General features: G+C 42.3%; 2 protein-coding genes and 1 long non-coding RNA gene across 7 annotated transcripts; 2 read left to right on the plus strand and 1 right to left on the minus strand.

Annotated features, from left to right (window-relative positions):
- Nucleotides 1-248: 248 nt before the first annotated feature.
- On the minus strand, nt 249-14746 carry UBA3 (ubiquitin like modifier activating enzyme 3). 5 transcript variants are annotated; one of them, XM_040568468.1, is made up of 19 exons: nt 14710-14746; nt 14274-14364; nt 13821-13862; nt 10978-11098; nt 9973-10053; nt 7931-8013; nt 7311-7391; nt 6622-6665; nt 6274-6338; nt 5428-5583; nt 5198-5300; nt 4745-4858; nt 3245-3298; nt 2742-2778; nt 2580-2661; nt 1843-1943; nt 1659-1722; nt 1503-1557; nt 250-1038 (listed from the first exon to the last, which is right to left on the minus strand). In XM_040568468.1, the coding sequence occupies exons 1-19, from the start codon at nt 14729-14731 to the stop codon at nt 950-952; spliced, it is 1485 nt and encodes a 494-aa protein (XP_040424402.1). In that variant the 5' UTR covers nt 14732-14746; the 3' UTR covers nt 250-949. The 5 variants fall into 5 exon arrangements, with proteins under 5 accessions (XP_040424401.1, XP_040424402.1, XP_040424403.1 ...); XM_040568467.1 differs by lacking the exons at nt 14274-14364; nt 14710-14746 and adding an exon at nt 14010-14209 and having other exon boundaries at nt 249-1038; XM_040568469.1 differs by lacking the exons at nt 14274-14364; nt 14710-14746 and adding an exon at nt 14000-14109 and having other exon boundaries at nt 251-1038.
- A 419-nt stretch (nt 14747-15165) lies between these two features.
- On the plus strand, nt 15166-25513 carry ARL6IP5 (ADP ribosylation factor like GTPase 6 interacting protein 5). The gene is made up of 3 exons (XM_040568472.1): nt 15166-15437; nt 23200-23417; nt 23755-25513. The coding sequence occupies exons 1-3, from the start codon at nt 15262-15264 to the stop codon at nt 23925-23927; spliced, it is 567 nt and encodes a 188-aa protein (XP_040424406.1). The 5' UTR covers nt 15166-15261; the 3' UTR covers nt 23928-25513.
- LOC121075352 lies at nt 19664-20854 on the plus strand. The gene is made up of 2 exons (XR_005822921.1): nt 19664-19799; nt 20443-20854. It is a non-coding gene; the product is annotated as an uncharacterized LOC121075352 (long non-coding RNA).
- Nucleotides 25514-26272: the final 759 nt, after the last annotated feature.

Genomic DNA, 26272 nt, shown 5'->3' on the forward strand with positions numbered 1-26272 from the left:
GGAACAGCGTAGAGTTGATAAATATTACCCAGTTAAAAATTAGAGTGAAATAATTCACTACTGATTACACACGCGCAGCTGTAAGATGGAGAGGTTAAACACAGTTCACATACACCAAATAAAATGAGAGAATTTCTGTTGAGGAACCTGGCACCTTGTACAGAAAGATCTGACTAAAGCAGACATGATGCAAGAGGTTACTCAACAAACACTATAACCACTCTTCAATGTCCACTGATAAACCACAAACTAAGGAGTCTTTTTTTATTATTATTTTATTAATAAATACCTTAACAGCACCAATGATACTTGAACATAAGTCTGCAACACTGTATGCAGCAGCTGTTTGGTGACTGCAAATGCACATATCACTATTTTCCTGTACAGTTGTTCGTTTCATCCTTCTGAGTTTCCTTGCAAACAAAGTGAGCTCTTCCATACTTAATAACTTACATACAATTGATCAGATCAATATCAAATAAGAGGAAACTGCCCATGTTAATCTATTGCTCTTTCTTGCTTTTAAGGTGACTCAGCAAGCATACAGGAGTGCTATGATTTAAATCCAGATCGCTGTGGTTCCTTTTAGGTCTCATTGCATGTATATATGCATACACATTCAAATTTAAAAAGACAAGACTTTTGGCCACCCTAAAATTTCCATGTGTCTGATAGTATTATTAATGTTTTGACAACAAAAACTGCAAAAAAGTGTATTCCTATACATCAGTGTTCTGTACACTAGTAAGTATTTGTACAATATAATCCACCAAATATTGGCTTCTACATACAATTCCAAAATACGGTGATTCATTTGCATTACTTAACCTTCAACGATGCTAGTACTAACATGAACATTTCTGGTTAATTTAACATCCACAGAGTACGTTTGTTTTACAAGGTGGGTACAGTTTTCTCTTGCTGTATAAGCACTTTACTTATTCGTAAATTAAGTGATAAAGTGAAGTTTGAACAACATAGTCTGTGGTGTAGTCACATCAGCAACTGCAAGTTCCTGGCCATCCACAAGCCCCAATTCTGAAACAGAAAGAAAAGTTTACGTATAGCAAACCTACATGTTTAAAAAAAAAAAAAGTTATGAATGCCATTCAAACTATAAATATCATGAAATAAAGCTGTAAACAGCTCACTAGCTAAACTAACGCTCATCTAACTCAGCTGAGAAACTAACAGACCTCCTCAAGAAATACATAAACCACTACTGAAGTACATTTAATCTACCTAAATTATCAGCTTGCTTTCTTACAAAGTTTTTCTTCGCCAGACGACAACTTTCCACACTTCACATTTAAGCAATTTGAAAATTCATTCCAGAACAACCCAAGAAAGGCATACTGCATGTGAAAAGGGTAATGAAGCACATTCTACTGTATAGTGTAAAACAAAGCTACACATGCCATACATACAGAGGGGTGACACTGAATGACCATCTTTCTATTTAGAAGGGTATGTGCGATCTCCATGTGAAAACTGCACGTTACCTTTTAGTGTTTTGGAAAGATTTGGCCTTGTTCGTTCTTCAATTGAAGCTACCGTCTGCAACAACAAAATAAAGCCAAAACATTTCCTTTCAAACTCTGGCAAGTAAATTTAAACAAAGTAAGATTATTAAGCAAAATTAAGCAGGTTCAGATTACCTGTAAATAAAGTGTTTTATTCCCCCCATACATGGTTGCTGTTATCGCAGGAGATTTCATTTGCCTATATACATAAAACATTAAGAAAAAAAGATGATCAGCTAAAAATGCAAGTAGAAAATACATCTTTGAAACCTTAAACTACCTAAAATTATCAAATAAGTCAGAATAGTTACACACTTACAATGAAGCATTATTTGTCAAGTAATCCAAGATCTCCTGTAATTTCGCTGATGGAGAAATCTCTATGTTTTGGGGAAGCTGGCTGCAGGCCGGACAGTTCTCCTACAACAAAGCAGCACAGGAGATAGGGTTATGTCTTTCAAAACAATTGTCATAACCTTTTTTTGAGAAGATTTGCTTCTGAGTGTTCTTAAGATTTTGTTTTACTCTGTAAACTGTGTTTACTGTATAGCAGGTGAAATCTTCAAGATTCACTTTCAAGGAAGTCAAACTACTGTTTTCCTCCAAAGGTAGCATAACCATTTAGAACCCAGTGTTGCGTCAGCACGCACCACAGAAGTAGCTGTATGAAGAACATGCCTATATCAGAAGCTACGTTTCCAAATATTAAGAATTTTTGGCTAAATGGACAAAAATTAAATATGCCATTATATATACTATGCAATAGTTTTTGCTAAACTGATTTGTAGAAGAAAACATTTCACTGTCGGGATGTCAAACAACCCATCTGTTGATCTAGAATCAAACAGTCCTGCTGTCCTACTCTACGTGGACAAACCACCACCCCAAAACTACGTAAGTTTAAAAAAAAATCCTACAAGCTAAAACTAATACTCTGGAAGAGAACCAGACTAGTAACATTGTAATTTCTGCTTTTAGAACTTCAGAAACACACAAACTACAGTAAATTCAATAAAAATCAAGGAAATAACCCTGCAAGCCTTTAATGACACTAACCTTTCTTTCAGCTTCAAATGTGTACGTGTATAACCCATCCACATCATTGAACACCAAGTAATTGTTAAGAGGAATGTATGCACTATAATGACAAATACATTTAGTGTTAATATATGTCCTTATCTTGGAAATCATGCACATTATTAATAAGAAATAAGGTACCTTGTGGCTATTTTAAAAACTTCAGTGGCACAAACAGCTGTAATGACAAAAAAGAACAAAAAACAACTCCTTCACTTTCTAGCTCCATCTCAGAACATGCAGATATTAAGTGCGTAAAATTGTATCAAAGTAGTGACCAAAAAAAAAAAACAAAAGGAAAAATTAAACACCTAAAGGTACCTAGAAGTAGTTCATCATAGATTTGGCACTAATCTAAAACTATGTTAAGCTTATATATCGTGTTTTCCAATTATTTTTTTCCCCACTCTCGTATGCTTTTGCTCACTCCCCATCATACATGAGTTTTACATTCATACACAGTCACATGCAGTTTCTCCATGGGAAAAAAATAAAAAATAAACTGTAAGAATAAATTTAACCCATTTAAAAAATAATATTGTCCTCCTCAAATTCTCTATTCCAAACTGATACCTCACAAAAATCCAGCCAATAAAGCAGAGGTGAAATGAGTAAGAAATAATATTCCGTTTCCTTCAACATACCTGCAATTACTGCATTTGTAGAAGCTACTGCTGGAATAATTCGTTTAACAACTCCTGTAAAAACAAAACATACATCTTCATCTTTTCCAAAAAACATACTGAAACATTACTTTTAGCTAGATTAATTACAGAAGGGTATACCCAAAGGTACTTTAAGCACTTTCTAGAATTTCTGTAGCAATAAGGTATAATGGCACGCTGCTCAAGTATGTTGGCATTCTTGTATTTTAGGAATGGATAAAGCATGTTGAAGAAAAGAAGGTATCACACAAAGAGAACTAGTGAACGCATTCTAAAAATTTTTAAGTATTTTTTAATATTAATTTAAAATTCAGTTCTATTGGTAGTTAGTTGGGGAAATAAATAATGGAAAGAAACTTGGTTTTGGTATTCCTTGTGAAAGCACAGGCTTGCCAAACTGTATTAGCACTTTCATCCAAGTCTTTTTTTACTTTTTTACTGAGCACATCCAGTCAAACAGCACAGAACACAGAGCAATAGAAAGCAAGCTTTCCTATGCATACTAGTCTGTACAACTGAAACAGAGGTTTGCTTTTTTTCAGGATGGCCAAAAAAACAACAAATTCCTAAGAAGTTTGAAGTTCTTTTGGCTTCTCAGTTTAGCCTTACTATGTCCCTTCATACCCGAGAAAACATGCGTAAAAACTTCAATCTTTGCCTTCTTTCTGCTGTGTACTTTACAGTGAAGTTATCTTCAAACGCTGAAAGCTGTGCAGCTATTCCCATATATGTAATTATATTTCAGAACACTTATCTTTGCCAAAAACCTACTACTTAATAAACCAACATAAGCTGCTGCAAGAAAAAGTATCTGCAATAGGTGGAATCTGACAAAGATACTCAAGGAGTCAGTTCACCCTTCTAGGACAGAAGGGCACACTGAGGTTCAAGTGTGGCACTTCAAGCCCAGCATTTCAAATCCATTCTCTGTACTAAAGGTCAACAAAGATATACAAGTTACTACAAATTCTGGAGATTCTGTATGAGATTCTCCACTTTTCTATTTAGTTAAGAAGCTGATTACATGAGCAGCAGCCTTCTGCACTTGCATGTGAACAGAGGCGTATGCAGCAGTAAAGAACAGATGATACAGTTTTAAGCAGCATAAACTGGCATAAACTGTTGCTAAAAGAGGCAATCATGTTCTTTTGTTCCTACTTTTTGACACAGCAGAAGTGGTCACAGTGTAATGCAAACCGTGGAGCTGCTCCAGGTTAAAAATAAAATGGCAAAAAGAATGTTCAGTTTTGTCCCAGATAAGTTCCTCTGATTCATCATGAATACCTAAACATCTGATTCATCATAAAATATTTGTGCTGGCACAAGAAACATGCTGCTTGTTTTTGTTTTAAGACGGTAAGGGAAACGAGAACTATTTCTTTCCCATCAGAGCTGCCAGCTTAGTCACAATAAACACAAAGAATGCCAATCCAGGCTAATTGCAACCACCACAAACTCAGCAAAATGCCATACACTTACCTTGGGTGAGTCTGTATGTAACACCTTTAATGTTAAATTGTGATGCTCTTTCTAAAGACTTCTGGTAAATCCACTGTATATGTTCAGGGTCATCTCCATCCAAAGCAACACCTTCTACAGCAATTTACAAACAAGTTACAGTTGTAAGACCTCTTCAGAAATGCAGCATTATTTTGGCCTAAAAACATTCTCTTTATTTGTGGAAAAATCAGTACCCCATTTAATTATTAAAACCTGACACTTTGAAACTTTAAATATCAAAATATAGTTTCTAAAAATATCATAAGTTCTAACATTTTATACCTTTCACCATCTCAGAGGAGGCTCAGTTTCAATAGGACAAACGCGTCACATATGATTAGAAGGTTGGATTGTAGGTGTGTACGCCTAACTCAAAACAAATTAGTTACAATGATAAATATTACTTTAGCACTGATGTAATATAATAGTTACCTCCAAAAGGTTGCTCCTTCGGCCACTGCAATATCCTGACATACTCGATACAATGCTCTGGTAGTCTGGGCATAGATGCAATAGTACACATGGGGAAATTGACCTGAGTGGTTGGGAACAAGGAAAAAAACAGGAAAAAGGATTGAATACATTATGTATAGTGCTGGGAAAAGAAACAAGCAAACCAGAAAGAGGAATATAAACAAAATGAAAACATCAATGGAAATTACCTGTGGTGGATAAAGTTCAAGTGTGCATTCAACACATGCCGTCATACCAGGAATAATCACACGAGCATTTCCTTTGAAACCTTCTGTCCCTCCATCTATTAAAGGTATGATGGAACTTGGATCCAGTACACCATCTTCATAACGTAAAAATGACATCTAACGAATAAAAGTGTTTGTTTTTACAAGTTGTTGGAAAAAAATCCTAAAGATCTTATTCTTAATGGTGCACTATAAAACTGACTAGTTAAAATACTGGCTATTTTAAGGGTCCACAGTTTATAAAACACTGCTTATTTGTCCGTGTACAAGACTTATCTACCATCTTCAACCCCTCCACACACACAACAAATGCTCTTATTTCCATATAGCAAACCATAATAATTATTTTTTAAACAAATTATCAATGATGAAAGAACTTAGTTCAATCACCAACATTCTATTACTTTGTAGCAGCGGGGCTCCAAAAGACAACATTTACAGGTTTCAGAAATGCAAGTACTGCTTAGCTAATGAACAAAACATTCACGAGAGCATCCGGAGAAGCTGCGGAACTTGCATTCTTATGACTTTCAAAACCTGACTGACTGCACAGGACACCAAGCAACGTACCCTAACTTTGAAATTACCCCTGCAGGGCACTGCACAAACATTGACTAACACTCCTCAAGAAAAAGGCATGTGGGAGAGCACGCACTTTATCCTTTTCACAATAACAATAAAGTAGAAATAGGTACAGAAGGCCTTGAGTTTCAACAGCCCTTATTTCATTTTAATGCACAAAGCTAACCAATTTTAGTAATATACACTCAAGCAATAACCAGGCTTTAAAAAGATGGAAGACTTTACCAGCATGCCATTTATCCATCTTCTTGCAATTATAGAGTCCAGCCCACAAACAATAATATGAAACTCTAGGGGGGAAAGAAGTGTTATTTGAATATACTAATGCATACTTTTTAAAACAACCACTGTATTCTGTCCATAACTTTTCCAGACGAACTGACCATAGTTCAACCATCTGCCCTAGGTCACGTATAAGACAGACACATTTAAGTTTTGTCTATTTGTTAACTCTGTCACCAACATACATTTCGTACGCTGTAGAAGCCTAAAATAATCTGCAGTCTAGGTAGCAGGAAAAGCAGCAAGCAGCAACAACTGCAGTTGTTTGGCATGCAACCAAATACCACTTACGTCGATAAAAGCTTTCATCCATGTCTTGAATCTTTTTAAAATATCTGAACGTAAGCACAATAAAGGAATATACTTATAATACAGTTCAGTTTACTGTCTTCCATTTCCTAACCTAAAGCCAAAACATTATATAATTTATCACAATCATTTTACGTGAGGCTTTCTTTTAAAATTAAGTGATTGGAAGATTCAAAATTTCCAACAAGCTGTAGCAACTGGTAAAACAAACAAGGGACACAATGTCATAGTCACACGCAGGAGAAAGCTCAGCAGACAAAACTATTTAGGAATAGAAAGGCTCTCACAGAGGATAGAGGCTCTCACAGAGTTCTCTATCAGCAGTGCTGCTCTGTATTTATAAACTAATGTCTTACCAGTACATGCTCAAAACGCTCTGGTGAATAAACTTGTAATTCTAACATTCCCATGAAAATTAGAATATCTAATTTGAATAAAAAGACTCAGTGGAAAGATACAAAATAGTTTCTTAAAACTTCGGCTTGTTTTTCCACGCATATTTTCTCTACGCTAATGCCTCTCTATGAATTCACAACCATCAGCAGAATGTATGTGTTCTTTATTGTATGGAAAAAGAGGACTGCAGCAAAATATTTTAGATACTCTTACCACCTACAGTTTTCTAGTTTTTTTGAAGTCTTTGGGGCTATTACTTCACCATGAAAGGATACGGTACAACAGCACAGTTGGGGATGCGACTGTTCAGGAATTCTGCTGCAACTTCTGCTTTTGGTCGCCCAACATCCTTTGGTCTGGAAAAAAAAAGCGAAGTAATTTCAAATGCAATACCCTAATAACATTCAATCTTTTGAGGGTCTATGTCTTGCAGATACTGAATTAAGTGACTAATTATTACTATAAGACAATTTACTGATATGGATAATATTAACGCGTTCCTGTAAAACATCTGATGTGAGAGCCCCAGAGTTATCTAAGTCCAGCAACAAAAAAAACAACAACAATTTTTCAATTTGCTTGGATGAAAAGGGTACCAGAGAAATTGGTATCTCAATCCGCATGCGACATACTTTGGCATCACTTACTCCCTTTGTCATTGATTGTATCTGAATGGTAAGGAATGTATGTTAATTTTCTTCACAATGAAACTGACACCACAGTTCTCAAAAAAAAAGAAGGAAACATAATATTTAGTTAACTGCAAGTACTATTGCAATGTGGAAGTTCAGAAACCTTTAATGACATTTTGTTCAAACAAAATAATGATCATAAACATATATATTGTTTAGGTACTTAAAAAAAAAAAAAGTTAAATCATGAAAAAATCACTTACCGAAACAGAAACTGTCGGTTAAGATTAGAAACATCTATAGTGTCCATGTCAATAACATGGATCTGTCTGAAACCAGACAGTGCCTGTGAAAAGAGAGAGTCAACTTCACTTAAGAGGAAACAAAATGCTTTCAGTGCTCCAGGATTCATTCCAAATGGCAAAGAGGAAACCTTTGAAGGAACAAACATGTTAGTTCTTTGTTCCTTGTGCAGACAGGCATATTGGCGTTCTTTGTTAAAATGCTGGGTTGCTAATGCTGGTATTTAGACAGATGGAATTAGTAACATTTCAACGGTCAAAGATAATGTTCTACTGAATGTAATACTGTTTTACCCTACCTAATCATAACATACTTCCATCAACAGTAGGTTCATCTATAAGGGGAATTTGCAACATTCCCTCACAAGTGGAGTAAATCAAAAGTGTCTATCAGAAAAAAACTGTAGAATCTGAGGAAATAAAATCTTTTTGAAAGATGGGAACTGAGCACGCAGCAGATTTATGAAATTCCTTATCTCACACAAATCCTTCTTCTCAATGAGCTATCAACAGATTTAGTTTGTTACGTCCCAATAAACACAATACACTAGCCCGAGGCAGGGGTTAAATTCACCAGCACTAAATTTTCAAATAAAGAAAACTGCCTTGGAGTTGTCACAGTCTTTTCAAGTAAAACCTTGCTTATGCAGACCAGTAACAGAGCAGTAACCAGAACAAGATTATTCCCAAGTGCTGGAACTCCAAAACCCCTACATTAACTGATCTAGAATCCCTGATGAGGCTGTTGATTTATCAAGCACCTCAAGCTTGGAGATAATCTGTGGAACAGTGAAATACCAGTGCACAAATTCTGTAGTAAAGTGTACTAACATAAAAATGCTGGTATAGATTAAAGAAAAATTGTATTTCATAATAAATTATTATATTAATCCACACATTTTCCATGGAATCTGTAAGGACAGAAATTACTATTGAATAGAAAGCATGGAAAGGTACAGTTTTAGTCTAAACTGATGAACTCAAATAGGATGGTAACAGTGATACACTATGACTGAGAAAGAGAGGTTCTGAGGATAAAAACCACAAAAATAAGAAAATTAAACTCATACATTTATTGGGTAAACGTCTGACAGCACACAATCCTGTGGCTGCATTTTAAACACTTGAAAATTGCTTCTCAGAGCGCATAGTGAGAGAATCCATTATAATCTAATGCTGTACCAAGTAAGCTATAGTAAATCTGTAGTGTATTTTCCCTGGTCTTATACTTCTATTTCTCCTTAGCCATTTCCATACAGGACAGCGCATGTTGGTCTGATGCAATAAAGCTTCCATTACATAGACTGGATTCAGCAATAGAGATGCAGCTCTGGAGACAAGCTGAGGCTTATTGATCTTGAGGAACTGGAAAACCTCAGCGCCAGTACTCAGGCAAGCCAGACGGATTCCAGCGGCATGAAGGTCACTGTAGACAGAGCAAGACTGGCTCTACTAGTTTCACTTTGAAAGAACATAATTCCAGCAATTCCAACCTCACTTTGAATTCATCCAAACATGTAAAGAGAACTGAAAATAAATTCCGCTTTGACTACTACTACTACACTTTTTACTAGCTCACTACGTCATTTTAAAATATTATCTCGCATCTGGAAAGTTACGTTTTAGTTACTGTATTCCAAACAACACTTCTTTATATCCTTAAGAGTATGATTTGTTCTTAGTACAGTTAATTTCCCTTGATCTCATGAGGGAAAATTCCCAACATTAGGCCTAATTTAAGGCTGCAAGTGAACCTTTGTCTACGCTTCGTAAGCAGCACCGTGCTGTTCCTCACGACAAGCTTTTAGATAGCTAAAAGAAAAAAAAGGCCTACATTACTACCACCTTTCAAGCTCACTAGCAAAGTATTTGTCTCTGTAGTTATGTACTTTATACCTAATTTGTTATATAGGAATAAGAAATGTCATATTAGCAAAAAATAAAGATAACTTCCTCAAGGAAAAAAGATTTTAATAAACAAAGGATGAAAACTGAGTAATTACCAGGTTTTTCAGGAGTTCGCATCCTAATCCTCCTGCTCCAATAACTAGTACTTTACATGTGCTTAACAAAAATTCAAGAGCCTGTGGAAAATATAAAACAAAAAAAATTAATAGACTAAATAGAAAAAAGTATGATTTGTCCTTTGTTTCCTAAGTAGTACAACTGCATTATCAAACTTTTTCAATGCCTAGTAAGCTTCACATAAAACAACTTGGATCAATAAAACACTTTGTGCTTGCAGGAGTAATTATGTATCAGACTTTAATCGGTTGTTGTGTTCACATGATTCCTACATCCCAATTTACAGAAAAGCCAGCCCATTTTGATATCCATATTCTCCTTGTATTAATTTGGCCATAAAAAAGCAAGGTTCACCTTTACTACTATTATTCAGTTTAAGCAAAAGGTTCAGTTTAAGGTTTTTCCTCCAAAAAGATTGCTTATATATAATAAAAATAAATGTAACCAGACAGAAAACATTGCCGGCCAAGAATCAAGAGTTTTAACTAGATAACTGGTTTCTGTGAGCTGTTCTACTAGACTTAAACTAGTAACTAATGGAACATTACTTTAATATTACATTCAACTGCAAGCTCTTTCCCAATATTATCTTTCCCAATTCTGCACGAATTCATACTAAGCTTAATTCCTTCTTTAAATACAAGAAATGATTTAGTGTATCGAATTACTTAAAAATTGAGAGACAAATACTGTTATTTTTCATATGGAACTCCAAGACAGTGTAATTCTTACGTTGTGCTATATATTATATGTATTTCTACGTATGACAGCAAGCTTGTAGTTGACCACGTACAATTTTGAAATAAAAACTTACAAAAAGAATACAATACATTCTTTTAGAATCATACTGTTCAACTGATTCAAATACACGGTCTTCATGCAGTTTTAGTATTCGTACACCACTGGTGGTCAATTAACGAAGCTGTTTACATTAGTTGCCAACACAAACTACAGATTTTTTATTTAAAGTAAGTGTTTCTCACTTGAGTGCCTGGCTCGAAATCAGGATGTGTGAATGGTCCAGATCGCTCGAGGAACTTCTTTACATGGTTCCAGCGACCTTCCCAGTCTCCAGAGTCCCCACACCCACCATCAACAGCCATTCTGCACAGAACATAGTAAATTCAGCTGCAAAATCATACAGAAAAAGCCACACCTCTAAATGCACTTTTTTTCTTTGTATATGTTTAAAGTACCTAAAATACTGACAATTCATGCAAATGTATCTGCATATTCATGAGTGCATATAATTTATGCACATGGACACTTGCATGAGTGGGTTTTATTTATGGAACCAGAAGGCAATAATATAAACACGTAGAGAAAAAAATAAAAAAAAATAGGCAGGCATTTCAATAAATCACTCTGATTTAGCTGTTACTAGTAAAAGTTGACCTGAAGTGAGAAAAAAAAGGGTGTACATTTTGTACCTTTATTTCCCCCATAGTTAAAGAGGACACAAAAAAGAAGTTGTCCCTTTAGGTTCTGAGGGTTTGTTTTTTCATCGAAGTCTCGTATTCTTTTATTTTTGAAACTTTTTAAGAAAGTTCACAAATCGTATTTAGAATTATCAATGTTACTGCAACTGTGAGGCACTGAATAAGGAGCAGTAACACAGCCCACCATTGTCTCCTCTCAGTCTCCATAGTACTTATTTAAACAACTGTTAAAAAGTATGAATCTTGAATGATCTTCACCCTCGATTAGTACTACAGAATTTATAACACCCCACTTTTCCAACCACTTCCCGAGCTTGTTAATAGTGGCAATCTGACTTGAAAAAAAGTAAGTTTGCAGTTATTTTCTTCTTAATTATAGAGACAGAATTTCACATGAAACACTCCACTACCCTTTTCCCCCTTTGCAGGTCACTTTTAATAGTATATAACTATAAAATTAAACTGTTAAAAAGACTTACTGGAATAGTTTGAAATCAGCTCACTTAAGTAATTTTCTAATGTAAGATCACCTCCTACACAAAAGAAACCTTTCCATAGCACAGCATGCTTCCCTTTTTTAAGTACAAGCTCCACTCATGAGTCGTTCATGAATATGAATGATTACGTTCTGTGTTAATACAAAACTAAGCTTGTTATAAAGAGCTTTGAAGATCTTAACTAGGAAAGGTCATGTCATCATTGATAAGAAGCATTATTTGCTTCCTCCTACGAAGAAATATGAAGAACGCTTGTATCAATAATGGTTGTTGAGTAATGTTTAGGATTTATTATTTCCTTGTATCTCATCTCAAAATAAAATGAAAATGTAGTGACATCATCTAGAAAGTGAAACCCTTGGTCCCCACAGAATTCAGAAGATGGACAAAACAGTTATGTCTGTAGCGACTTTACCTTGTAGGCCTACATTTTGCAAAAGAATCCCAATAACAGGGAAAAACTTCACTGAAGCGCAAGAATAAATACAACATAATCTGCCTATATTTTGGTTGCTGACTGAATTCATTCTGGTTTAACCGTTGGTTTTACGTAAGTTAACTTACTGAATTAACAGTTAAATAAGTACTAAAAAAAAAAGTAAGTTCATAGAGGACCTTTTGACCTCTGACTTTCTACCTCCTCCAAATTTCACAACTTACATCGAAAATAGTTTTAGGAAGCTGTGAACAAATGTAACACTTCTGCACTGAACCCTAGACTCATCTATCTTACACCAGCTTTCAGGATATATATTAAACAATCACTTCTGCAAATAATATGGTGTCAATGTAAAACATAGTAATTCCTTCTGTGGATTATATTGGTTTTAGTTTGTTCCAGAAACAATGCTTGGTGACATTAAGGACATTTCTAAATACAGCCCATACAAACAGGCACTAAGCAGCTGTACTTTTTTTCTGTTCAGACGTGTATTTTCCTTTTTAGTGATATAATGGTCAGATTGAGTTTCACTTTTGTTAATATACTAGTCTGATTTTTTAGAGGGTTGGACATTGTGGAGATCTGAAAAACATCACTGACACAACCCGAAATTTTATGTTTAACTTCAGAGACCGACTGTTTTTAAGGGTTTGTTTATGTGTTGTTACAGCACAACCAAGTATTCGCGTTACTAGATTTTAACCCAATCCTTATCTATTTCACCGAGTAATTTTAAATCTTGTTTTAAGATATCAGAGCACCACAGTCCTTAGGTTGCTTCAGGCCCAGCCTTTTTCCTGCCACCTTCACACACCCCATGCTTTGTGGGGGGCTTGGCATGCACCCCCCAGCCCAACGTGCCCAGGGCCTGCCGTGACCCTGGCACCAACACACGCATGCAGGGCCTGCGAGGCCGCCGCTGGGGTCAGCTCTGCGATCTTTGGGGTGAGGGCCACGAGGAGACGGAAGGGAACGGTTAAGGGATGGAAGCAGATGAGGTTAAAGATTTCTGCACGTCAGCTTTCCAAGGCTGTTAAGAAGGACGCGTGGAATTTAGGCTCTTAAGAAGCAGAGGCAAGGGTTCCGCAGCCTGAATTTTTAATTTGCGGCCATAATCGAGCCCGCCGCTTCTAGCCTAGCGGCCCTCCCCGGCTCCCCGGCCAGCAGCGCAGCTCCCCGGCTCCTGTCCCCAAGCTCCCCAGCACACCAGCCTTCCCCCATGCCAAGCTGCGGGCCCCCAGCCCCCCGGTGCGGGTGAGCCCCTCGGTCCCCTCCCGGGACGTTCCTCTCCCCAGGCCTCGCCGTTCAAGCGCCCTGTCGCCTTGCCCTACAGCCTGTCCTGAGCCCCCCCTGGCAGCGCCCCTCGCCCTCCCCTGCCGGCCGCCCCTCAGCAAGCGCTGCCTGCCCCTGCCCTGCCCCGGGCCGGGCGCCCGCAGCCCCGCACTAACCCATCGGCCAGCAGCTCCTCTAGCCTCCTTCTTTTCTTCTCCCTAAAAGAGAGAGAATAAAAGAAGGGTCAGTATCGCGCTACACGCACCGGGGAGGAGGGAGAGGGGACCCCAGGGCCCGCCCGTCCCCGGGAGGCGCGGGGAAGGGGCGGCCGAGCGCGCACATACAGGGCACTTACGGTTCCTCACCATCCGCCATATTTCCCTCTCCTTCCCACACTGCCCCGCGCCCCGCCGGGCCGCGGCCATGGCGCCGCCTCTACGGGCGCCGCTCCGCCAGAGCGGGACACGGGGCTGGGGGGGGGCGGGATAGAGCGGCTCGGCGGGGCGCAGGGAGACGGGGACAGCGCCCCCCGCACCAGCACCGCCGCCATGTCGCGGGGCCACCGCCACTGTCACCAGCCCTTGTGGGTGGCAGCTCCCTCAATGCCGGGGCCCGTTCCCCTCACGCACCCCATAATATTTGGCCAGGGCTCCCCCTGCACCAGCCGCTGCTGCTCCCCGCTGGGTGCCGCGTCCTGAAGGAGCGTGTGGGGTGGTTGTGCTGTAGGACCAAAACCAAACGCAAAGATGGAGTTAGCCTCAGTTGTGTCCCTGCCAGGCGGCTCCCCCTGCTATGGTTTCAAGGATTTTTGTCCTCTTCCCAGCGCTGCCCGGGCAGGAGGCAGCCCGGACATGTTCTCCGGCTGTCCTCAGGGAACACCGTGCAGCCATCGTCACTACCCAGAGCCCCCACAAGAAATGGCTCCATAGCTCAGAGCTGGGGAGCAATGGATCAGGGCCCGTAAGGGTGGTAGTTCTGGCCTTGGGCTCCTGAATTCAATTCTGAGAAGCCAAACACTATGTAGACAGAGATTTGAGAGGCTGCCGCGGACCTCAGGTGTTACACCTGGTTCATTGCTGGTCTCCATCAGGAGCAGGTCTTCACTGCCCAGCGCGGTGACAAGGCACACCCAGCATCCTGTGGGACACCGGCACAGAATGCATGCTCAAGCCACGGACAACGAAGTGCAGACAGAGTGTAAAACTAATATTTCAGTACAAATTAGTGCAGTCAGAATCACTACGGCTGCTGACACCAGCCTCCTCGGTGGGGGGATTCAGGACACAACCACACCGCTGCCCTGCAGGCTGGGTCATCCACATCAGCATCCCCCTTGTTTCACAGGGTGCGAGCTGGACTGGCCGTATGCGTTTCACCCTCATTTCATCTCATAAACAAAGAACCCAACGCATAACCAGGGGCGGCGGAGCGTCCTGACAGCCGGACTTTCGAGGAGCCGCGGCTGAGGGGGCTCCTCCCCGAGCCTCGCTGCCTCCCCCTGGCCCCTTCCCGAGCCGGGGCCGGGCAGTAGCGGGGCCGGGCGAGCTCCCCCCGTGGTCCCGGAGCCGCCCCGGGGCGGTGCCGCGGCTCCCTCAGGCCTGCGCGGCGGCGGCGGCCATGGAGGTGCAGGTGGCGCCGCTGCGGGCCTGGGACGATTTCTTCCCCGGCTCGGACCGCTTCGCCCGGCCCGACTTCAAGGACATCTCGAAATGGAACAACCGCGTGGTCAGCAACCTGCTCTACTACCAGACCAACTACCTGATGGTGGCCGCCGCCGTCGTCGCCATCGTGGGGTCGGTGCGCGGGCGGGGACCGGGGTCCGGGGGTCAGGGATTGGGGACCGGGGGTCACGGATCGGGGACCTGGGACCGGGGTCGCTGAGCCCCAGGGCAGCCCCCCCGGGCCGGGTGAGGCGGCGGGTTTGATTTGGGTTTGCTTGCTGGCTAGGGTTTGTGGTTTTTTTTTTTTTTTTTAACTCTTCCTGTGGCTGTGTAGCGACTCGGGGGGCTCCCTCTTATTTCCCCCCTCCGCGGACCGCTCAGCACCTTCTGCAGGAGCGGCCAGCTGCTTTTGGGGTGGCAGGGAGCAGCCATGGGCTGGTGCTGGATGTCAGCGCGGCCTCCCCAGCGATCGGCACTGCCTGGCTAAACCTGCCCAGTGCCGCCGTACAGCTGAGATAAACTTCGCTTTGAATTAAAAAGGATGAATTCTGCTTGCTGGTATAGTTTTAAGCTTATGTCCAGCAGGCAGAACAAGCCGCTCTTATTTCTGAGCTAGTGCATAGTGAAAAGCCCTTGATATAAAATAAGTAGGATACCCCTCTGTTTCATTTTGGGGCAAGACTGAGACCTTCAAGGCAGGACCCTGTTCTTGTCCAGCCCAGCATCCCTAAGGGGAGTTGGGAAATAACCTCCTAATCACCCCTTGAATATAGGCCCGTGACTGGTGGTTAAGTAGTGCTCTAAGACCAAAAAGCTCTTCATCACGAGTTGCAGCAGTTGCAGCAGAGGCTGTGATGATTAAGCTTTTAATATAGAAACCAGAAGACGTTTCCAACACTCCTCGACAAACAATGCTCAAATGCTTAAATTGGAGGGCTGCCTGGCCACTAGGCCGAAGTGGTTTTGGCAGAAGTATATCTTATCTTATATATTGCAGAGGCTTAAATTCCTCCCCTAAATCCATTCTTGTTCTGCATCTGAAGCTCTTGACCCAGCATCTGAGTCAGTGAAGAGTCTCTGGGCTGCAGGGAGTGTGGGCCTGTGACAGGAGGGGCTGAGAACCCTGCTTCTTCTTTTTCTGTAACAACTTGGCATAATGCTGTAGACTTTCTTCTTAATTTTGGTGGAGATATATTGTAGTCAATTCAGTGGATTATTAGACCAGTAAAAAGAGAATTCCAGACTCTTGCCCACCTCGGGCTAAACTTCTGTGTTCATCTGCCTTTGTTTACCAGTGCAGTGCTGTAGCCAGTTAGATAAATCAAAGGAGCCGTGGGAGGCAGGGGGACAACTCTTCTCCCCAAGAAAGTGGGGAAAAAAAATGTAAATAGCTTCTTTATCCCTGGCCGGAGGGCTGGAACAGCAGCAACTTTACTCCATCTCCTAAATTCCTTCCTCCTTTTGCACTCTGATCCCTTCTTATCACATCAAGGATGGTGATATATCTCCCAGTTGCTTCCTACTGGTTTGCTAGGGCTGGGGGAGGAGGAAAAATGGAGCTGAACAAAATAGAGATTAATACCAGAACTGTAATTCTAATATCTTCATATTGAGCAGTGACCTGCTGAGCTGAAATTTGTGGACAAGAAACACCTGGAGTGATTATTTTTTTTTTATTGTGCATGTTGGAGCCTTTGTTATATGACAAATCTGATTCTTCTAACACTAAAGAAGGACAGGAGACTAAAGGGAACAGGCTAACCCGTCAATAAAGAAAAGCTACCCGTTTCTTTTTGATAAAAGATTTTTCACTTGGCCAGACTGCAGCTTTGGGAGAAAGGCAAAGAAAGTTCTCCTGATTAAATTTACATTGATGACTAAGCTGTGGCCTTGCGCTTCATTCTGTAATGGGCAGGAATTCCTGAGCGATAAGTGATTAATCGTGGCATTTTAGGAACTCCTGGACTGTATACAGGCCCAGGGGCAGGATTACTGAAACTGCTAATGCAGTGGTCTTTGTGATCACAACTAAACTTATCCCGTGACCAACTCTACCTGTTCTTAAACCATCTAATTATACAGACAGGCAGGTGATATAAAGATAATATTTTTGACTGTTGTAGTAGCTTGGTAGCTGTGGTAACGCTGGGCTGAGATGGAAGTTGTAGCCTAGGGCTTTCTTGATAGCACAAGCGCAGAGTTTATTGCCATGGCTTAATTTACAGCCTCCTGTACAACAACATTGACCTCTGCAACCTTTCACTATCTCCATCTCTCTGCAAGGTATGGAATAACCTTACTGTGAGTGCAGCGGAATCGTAATGATCTCTGCTGCATCATTGCCCTGCCTCTTCCCCTCCCTTTGCGTTCTGATGGCTACTGTTACATGTAAATGGTTTCTGTGCTTTGCAGCTAAATTTTGCTTTCAGCCCCCAGCAGAAAACTATTATTTCTGCTTATTCTAAGCAGAAACTATTAAATCTGTGAACAAGAAACAAAGTATTGAATGAATGCCACTCTACTCATACAGGCTGGTGGCAGCAACATTTCCTCTTCCCCTTACTGCTTGCCCTGCAAACTCCTTTATGAGTCAGTCCAGACTAGTGTGCTCTTTTTTATTTCTTTCCTGGAACTCTGCTGCTGATACAAACCAAGATCATTGCTAAATCAAACTGTGCCCCTCTCCGAGTTGCATAGGACCTGGACGATGACTGCCCTTTTTGCTCTGAGCCAGGGCCCTGTTACTGTGAGTGCTCTACAGACATTTATTAAGAGCAGTGCCTCCCACAGCAGCCTGCAGCTCTCCCCCAAACAATCCTTCTGCCGAATAAGTGCCATTTGTCTGGGCTTTCAGCTACTCTGACAAGGCTTCTCTGTCTTGCTGTTCAAACTAAGGACTTAAATCAAGGTTGTTTCTTTTAGGCTTTTGTTGCCTTGTACTTGCCAAAACCTAGTGTCTAAATGATAGCATTAAGAAGCGTAATGCATTTCAGAATGCTACAACTTAGAGTCTTCATTGTCCTTTGGCATAATTTTTTCCCTGCAGCTTGAAGTTCGATGTAGGTTTCCTTTGCCCATTTATCTCTAACGCGTCTACTGGCCATCTGTACAACCCCTAGCACTGGAGGAGTGGGGGTGTCTTTTTCTTTTTTTAATTTCATTCCACCCCAGACCCCGGCCTTAGCTGGCTTGGGGGTAATTCCCTTGCCAGAACAGCCTCCAGAGCAGCAAAGTGCTTAGCGTCTAATGCCTGATGAAAGATTAGGAACAGCGCACAACACACGCAGCTCTAAAACGTACGTTGCATAACAACGCTACATAATTTCATAAAGATCTGGCAATTCTGCAGAAAGGACTCTACTCCTGTTCTGAAAGCGACGTAAGCGAGAAGCAGCGAGTACAGAAGCATTGCTAAACCCGTGCCTGCTGCGGGCTCTCACCTGGCGGTGACCAGACGTGTTGGTGACACGTCAGAGGACAGCACGCCGTTCATCCTTGTAGGTGCTACCTCTCTTTGCAGCTACGTGACCCCACTGCAGCCAGAAACAGTGAGAGGGGAAGCGGAACCTGCTGTCTCTTGTAGCGTTGTTTGAATGAGCACAAACGAGGAAGGAAGCAGATAACCGCGCTCACCTGTCCCTCGCTTGGAACGTGGTGAGGCACGAGCCCTCCTAAAAGGGAATTTTCATGTTTATGTGCTGTAATGACCCAGCTGTGCTGCTCTCAGTAAAAAGGCAGTGTTCCCAATGATCGGAAGTGTCCAGCTCAGCGCCTTTGCTCAGGCTTGCCTACTCACGTGCAGAAGAAACAGATGTGCCAGCAACTGCTGAATAATCACCCTGAGACAGCCATCAGAAGGGGAGATGTCTCAAGGAAGGAGCTTGCTTGCTTTCTCTTTTTATGTGGCCTGTCCTACTTCTGGGCTCGTGCTGCTGTGCTCAGAGAATGAGTCTTACCCTCCTCTTTTTCCCTGCGCTGGAGCTGTAAATTCTCCAAGTAGGTGGTCAGCTCTCCTGCTAGGGGGCTGTGCAGCAGCCTGCGGGTGCGAAGTAACCCAGCAAGACCAGGTAACGTAAGTCACTGAAAGCAGAGCTCGTTGGACTTTCTGCAGCTCTGTGGGAGTCTAACCTGCTTTGTGACAGATGTAGCACAGAGTCTAGAAATACGAATGCAATTTTAAGATGTGGGTTTTTTTATCTATTTGTTTTGTTTTGTTGTTGCTTTGAGAAGTAGGTGTATAGTTACCAGTACTTCCTCCCACACCATTGCAGCCGCAGCTGGTGGCACCTGTGCTGTCTCCTGATACCACTTGGACGAACACAACGTGTCCCACGGCCGCACTTGGCACAGGGCAGTGCCTGTGTCCCTGCCCCGGGGAGCAGACAGCAAGTTTCTTTTATTTATTCTTTTCTTTCCCCCCATCTTTTTACTTTGCATTGAGACAGATGTGGTGGCCCGCCTGGTCTCTGAAGGGCAAGAGAAACACAACCTCAGGTACTTGCTGTTGCCTTGAGATGCTACTGGTGCTAAATCTAGATGACAGCTTTTCTTTGCGGGTTTGTCCCAGCAGTGTCAGAGGCTGCAGCATCCTCCCAGGGCTGTGTCTTGTCTACTGCAGAGAGCAATGCAGTAGAGCATCCCGTTAGGGCTCTGAGCTCTAGGCTGATTGCACCCCCAAATGTTCAGTCCTGCCATACTGACTCCTTTCAGGGCAGTCAGAACGAGCAAATTTTTTTTTTTTTCCCTAGCCCCAAAAGAGTTCGTCTTCCCCAAGTCATCTGAGCAACCCAAATTCAAATTCAAGTTGCCACAACACTGACATGCTAACAGTTCCGTGCATTACATTTTTAAGTATTTGAGAGGCCTTATAAATCCCTCCTAAAGGGACTTATATTTAGAAAGTATCTCGTAACATGCTTAAAGGCTGGGCACTTACCTTGTCTCAGCAGCTTTGAAAGACTTCCAGCCTTCTTGCCTGACCATGAATTTGGCATATCATGTTCTGATCTGTATATAAATAAGGCCAATATCCGTGCTGGTGGTTCAGCTCTAAGGTGACTTCCAGGGCTGTTAGGCAGTTTTCTTTTTCCCCGGATACATGTTCTAAAATAACGTGCCTGTGTTTTTTCCTTTTTAGTCTTAAGCTATTGTGGTAGTGAGAGGAGCGTGCCAGCAGATCTGAGTGAAACGGGATAATGGGGATCTGCCTCCCTGAAAAATGCTGTTGCTGGAGCAGAAGTGCCTGTATATGAACTTCTTGGAGAATTTTAGGTAGCACTGTGAATTATGCCATGGGGGATTGAAGCAGTGAAGGGAAGCTTGGTGTGTGACACCTTATCCAGCACTGTAATCAGCAGTATCCAAGTCTGCGGACACATGGCCGATAATCTGAATACCAGTTTTTAGTGGCAACTGCTATCCCCATCTGTTTTCCTGCGGCTCTGAATGACTTCATTTGATACTTATGTTCCCTGTTTCCTTGTACGCATTGGAATGCAGCCCACTTGAGAAAACATGTAATTCAATTAACTTTCCCCAGGAAAATGGGATCTTTTGAATGTGTTTTTGTTGTGTTTTTTTTTTCCTCACTTCCCTTACAGCCGGTCAGTAATACAGAACCTGAGTAATACCAAAAAGAAGCATAGAGCAGGGGAATCTTTGATCTTTTCCTTATAATCATGGAGGGTTTGCTCTTCACCACCAGTTTCTGAAGTTGTAAAGAGAGCGAAGGGAAGGGTAGGGAAGATAAAGCTCTGCGAGCATTTACCAGACACCTGGTAGCATGGAGCCCTGCCTAGCCTTTTGCTCCTTCCAGCATTATCTTGTCAGTAGATTTTTGGGAGCAAAACAAACGGTTGCTGTGAGCCATCCGAGTAAGTTTGGCCATTTCTGCTCTAAGCCAGTTGTGATGTGGAGGTGAGTTCTGCTTTCAAAATCTGCTCTGTCCGGCAGTGTGTGCATAAACAGGGCACTGGTGTGGTCCAGGCGTGAGCCACCCTCCTTCTCCAAGTGAACGCAGATGAAACCAATTTCTTTCCAGAGCAGTACTGCTCACTTTTTCCAGTCTGGAAATTTAGGATTGACAATTCAGAGCTAAATATAATCTGGCTGGCTGCAGAGAGTGACTCAGATGCAAGAAGCAGGTCTGCCCTATCACCGTTTCCAAAAAGCCTTGCTGGCTCTTCAGCATGAGTAGCAGAAGCAGGTGGGGAACCAGTCTGAATTTTAATCTCTTTCCATCCAGTTGTCCTCTCTCCTGTTGGCACAATTGACTTACAGAATTGTAGCCAGGCTGCGTTCTGAAGTAACTCCTGGGGGTTCTTCCTTCTCTGGGGAAATGCTCTCTGGCACTGCAGGTACGGTGTTGGCAGACCAGCGAGAGATTTCTTCTGCTTGTGCCGGATGTGAAGCACAGACCACAAACCAGAGCATCCTCCTCAGCAGCGGGGTGGAGCGGTGAGTCAGCGCGCCCAGGAGCTTTGGGACAGGCAGACTGCAAAGAGTACAGGATAAAATCCTTCCTGCCTGTGGCTTGATCAGGACAGCGCTATGCTGCTGTCAGTTGTAGCAGCTCAGAGCGCTCAGTTGCTGTGCAGTGCGGTCTGTGCACATACAAGGGAGTAAATCAGAGTGCACCTGAAATCACGCAGCTTACTGCTAGAGAAGTGAAACCTAGCCTGGCTCTTGTGCAAATACAGAAACACGCTGGGCAAAGCCATCGGCGAAAGCTGAGGACAAAGCAACCTTTAAATACTTGGAAAAGTGGTTTGAGCAGGTGATGGTCTCACCCTGGTCCAAAAACGGGGCTTGCTGTTTATAGTCCAAAGCTGAGCCGCTTGGTAACTGGTAACAATAACACAACACAAACCTCGGCAGCAGCCCCTGTGCCAGGCCTGGCGCTTCCTCCTGCGAGACCCTTATCCTATGCTCCGGTTCCTTCTGACTCTTGGGCACGTCTGCCTGGGACGGGGCTTCCATCCGTTGTGCTGGTGGTGGTAAGCTCCTCTGGAGGTTCATAAAATCATCTCAGTTGGGTATAAACCATTAAGGGAGTTTATTCAGAAATACGTAAGCGGAATAGCGAGGTGTAAATTACAGACAGAAATGATGGGTTGAAAGCCTAGGCTCTAACACTTGGTTTAATTCTGTATTCTCTGGAGTAATACCCGCTGGGGAAAACTTTCCTGCCCTGCCACCCACCGACACAACCCGTCTTCAGTTTAGTATAAAGTTACCTCAGACTCTCATGTTTGCTTGGCAAGGGAATTAGTATAACAGTTTGTATCAATATTAGGGTATTCTCAAAGACCTGATGTAGTTTGGCTGTAACAAGTACTTTGTCTTGAGAAAACAGGCAATCTAGGTAGCTGGGCAGAGAATGGCATTCGTTCCCTTCTTGGCATAGTGAATTATGGTTATGTCCAAGCACTGGTTTTGACATGAACACCATGTGCAAATTTGGTAAGTATTGAAGGCATAAACAACAACCACTAGAACAAAAGTAACTTCCTATACTCAGCATCCCCCTACCTTCCACCTTTTGTAAACCTGGGCAGGAGGTCGGCTGGTGGTGCGTGCCTCTAGTAAGGAGATGCTGCAGACACTCTCATTATCCTCAGCTATGCTCCGGAAGAGAACACAAAGACCATCTACATATGCTAATTCATGGCTAAGGGTTGTTTGCTCGGTTGCACTTGTGTTATTAGCTTCTCTGTAAAAAAAAAAAAAACAGAGGTTGATGAAGGTTTTGCAAGACCAGCTGACTTCTTAATGCCTTACCTGCCCAGCAACAAAGTTAACAGCGAGCTAGATGTGTGCTCTATGGGCACAAGTCCTGAAGGCTCTCAAACAGGATGCTTCATTCTTTTTCAATTTTTTTCCCTCTTTTTTCCAGATTTCTGAGTCCCCTGAATATGCTTATTGGCGGTACTGTGGTGGTCCTGGTGTTCATGGGGTTTGTGTGGGTGTCGCACAACAAGGACATACTCCGCAGGATGAAGAAGCAGTACCCAACCACGTTTGTAATAGTCATTATGCTGTCGAGCTACTTCTTGATCTCCTATCTGGGAGACGTCATGGTGTTCATGTTCGGGATCACTCTTCCTCTCCTCTGTAAGTATTTCTGCTATTCTCCGAGCTGAGGGTGAGGGGGGGGGCTGAACTGAGCGTTCTCAAATAAGCCTGCAAAGTCTAAAGTGGCTTGTGGCTTTAAATCTCTTTATTTAAATTGTCCCAAAACAAAATCGGGGGTGGGGGAAGGGGACACAAAACAGTACAAGCTATTTTCAGTGTTGTTATTATTAAATGGGTATTTGCAGTTACTTAAGCAGTCATTTAGACATCATCTGCCAGTGATGTCACGGCTTTGGGGTGTGTCTTAAGATGGACGCTGCAAGAACTATGCTTCCATTGGGCATGACCAATTAATAAGCGTGTTTCTATTATGCAGTGATGTTTGTCCATGCTTCTCTGAGGCTCCGGAACATAAAGAACAAGCTGGAGAACAAAATGGAAGGAATAGGTTTGAAGAAGACCCCGATGGGCATCATACTGGATGCCCTAGAACAGCAGGAGGATAGTATCAACAAACTGGCTGACTACATATCGAAAGCAAAGGAGTAAGCAACTGCAACGTGGTGATTTACCTGTTGCAGGAGTGTAATTGCTATTTACTATTGTTCGAGCTTGCTTTCAGTTTGTGTACAATACAAGAAATGCACACGTGGTACATACAGATTAATAGTTGCAGGATACAGGTATTCCAAGGTATTCAGGGCTCCTCTAAGAATATAAGAAGAGTAACTTTTTTCTATTGTATAGCAAAATGTTTTGGTGTTTACAGAAATACATCCCAACTTAAACGTGTTTGCTTGTCTCTTCTTCTGGGGGCTAGAAGGGGAAGAGATGGAAACCTCTGGAATGCAGTCTCTCAGACAAACTGTCTTGTAGCACATTTGTTAGTAAGAGTAACACCCCTTTCATCTCAGTTCTACAAGATGGCTGTCTAGCCAGTTTGGTTTGGGGTGTAGCACCTTCAGGCTGGCAGTGTTCAAGGTGAGCTGGAATCTGTCGAACACACGTACTCTTGAATCCTCTAAACCCCTCGAAATCCTCTAAGCTCCAGGGGTCTGTATTGAGATCAGGCTGCTAGCTTAACTGGCAAGCAGTAAAAACTGTGCAATACTTGTAACCAATATGGGTTCCTGCCCTCACCTCACATTCCTCCTTTGGTAGCTGGGAAACAGTCAAAATAAATCTAAGCATGGAGAATATGTGTGGCACTGTGCCTCTCAGTTCCAGTAAAACACACCTTTTGTTTTTCCTGAAATCCTGATTCTGTTACCCCCTGAAACTGCTCTTCTCTGCAGGAGAGCCAGAACTTCCTCACGTAACCCCTGAACTATGGCCAAGCATGGGAGGAAAAAAGCTTGTGGATAAGCTAGACGAGCTAGGTTTCTACCCCTGCTGATGTTTTTAAACACTGCTACTTTAGGACTTACCTTGTTCTGCTTTATTCTGTATAGGCTGTTTTGTAGATGAAGGTGGATGTGTGTTTTTGTGTGTGGTTCTTTTTCTTCTTAACCAGAATGCAAAGATACAAGTAAAACATGCATCTCACTCACTCTAGTCCTAACACTCTTGAAAGGAATAAACTGGATTTCAGGTTTACAAATACAAGCAATAAATGTCAGGATACAATTATTGAAGACCCATTCCAAATTCATCAAGATACTTGCCTGTAACAACTCCTTAAAGTGGTGTGTGGGATTCTTTTATATGTATTTTAACCAAACTGCCAGCTCTGATGGAATTGTCTTGCTAATAGGAGCTTACAAAATATAAGGGGGAAAAAGTTGTCCAGGTGACACTCCATTTTGAGTATTCTTGCATTTCTCTTTTTCTAATAAAGTAATTAAATAATCAAGCAAACATCCTTGAAGTTGAAGCTTTTATGTAACTTACCATGCTGTTTTCATAGTGAGCTGTGTAGAAATCTGAACATGTCATTCCATTTACGTGTTAAAGTGATCAGTATTTATTGAAAATAATTCCAGCTGAAGAGTCGATGGCCTGTTCCTCACTTGTAGCGCATGGTCTTTGTTTTTGAAAACTGTTTCCACACTTAAAGGTAGTAGCCTATGACTTCATCATTACTGTAGAATTTTAAAAACTGCACACTTACGAAGAAAAATAAACTCTAATGGTGACTGCTGAGTGCATTTATTTCAGGTTGGGAAGCGTGACTCTGAACTTAGGCTTGTGGTTGTGGTTGTTCCCACATCTGGTGACCTCCCCAGGGTGGTGGTGGGAGCTCTGGTGTCACCCTACAGCTGGTGCCGTGAGCCTGTGCTGGTGACGAACGGCTGGGGTTGATTGCTCTGCCTCAGTATTAATGTTGCTGAGGCACGAGGGAGCTGCGTGTGAACTGCAGCAACGGTGCGGCCTTGCTCATCCTTGCTAGTCTGCAGAAGTGAAATATGTAAGCACTTGTTTGCATTGCTTGTCTCTTATATAACTCATCTTAATAGCAATTTTACGTTTCTTCTAATTACCTGGGAGGGATTTCTGCCTGCTTCTACAATTACTCGGAGCTGTGCCCTGAGCAGCACTGGGAAGGCAGCTCCGCTGCAGTCGGGTGAGTTCTGGGGTCTCTGAATCCGGCTGCCTCCCCCCTGCAATCCCTTAGGAGCCTGCACAGTGGGGGAACACATATCAGAGCAGGACCGCAAGTCCTGATGTAACTACCTTCATAATATATGCCAGCTCTGCGCTGCTGCTTGGGCTGCTCCTGGCTGAAGCACCTGTAGTGCTTCATTTGAGGGCCTGCTTCCCAAGGGCAGCAGGGCCCTGTTCCCCACTTCCTGGCCTTTACAAAAAGAGGTGTGCCAAAAACAGGTGCAATGAAAATGGTACTTCCTTTTTTATGCCTCTGCTGTGCAGAAGCAGCTTTCCCTCCCTCCTTCTGT

Source organism: Cygnus olor, chromosome 10 (assembly GCF_009769625.2).
Source record: "Cygnus olor isolate bCygOlo1 chromosome 10, bCygOlo1.pri.v2, whole genome shotgun sequence".
NCBI lineage: Eukaryota > Metazoa > Chordata > Aves > Anseriformes > Anatidae > Cygnus > Cygnus olor.

Excerpts from the sequence above, each read along its gene's own strand:
- ARL6IP5 (XM_040568472.1), top strand. The coding sequence starts at position 15,262 with ATGGAGGTGCAGGTGGCGCCGCTGCGGGCCTGGGACGATTTCTTCCCC. Across the intron at positions 15,438-23,199 it reads GCCGTCGTCGCCATCGTGGG|ATTTCTGAGTCCCCTGAATA; the intron begins GTCGGTGCGCGG and ends TCTTTTTTCCAG. Across the intron at positions 23,418-23,754 it reads GATCACTCTTCCTCTCCTCT|TGATGTTTGTCCATGCTTCT; the intron begins GTAAGTATTTCT and ends TCTATTATGCAG.
- UBA3 (XM_040568467.1), bottom strand. The coding sequence starts at position 14,194 with ATGGCGGCGGTGCTGGTGCGGGGGGCGCTGTCCCCGTCTCCCTGCGCC. Across the intron at positions 5,301-5,427 it reads TTGAACTTTATCCACCACAG|GTCAATTTCCCCATGTGTAC; the intron begins GTAATTTCCATT and ends CCAACCACTCAG. Across the intron at positions 1,944-2,579 it reads CATTTGAAGCTGAAAGAAAG|GAGAACTGTCCGGCCTGCAG; the intron begins GTTAGTGTCATT and ends GCTTTGTTGTAG.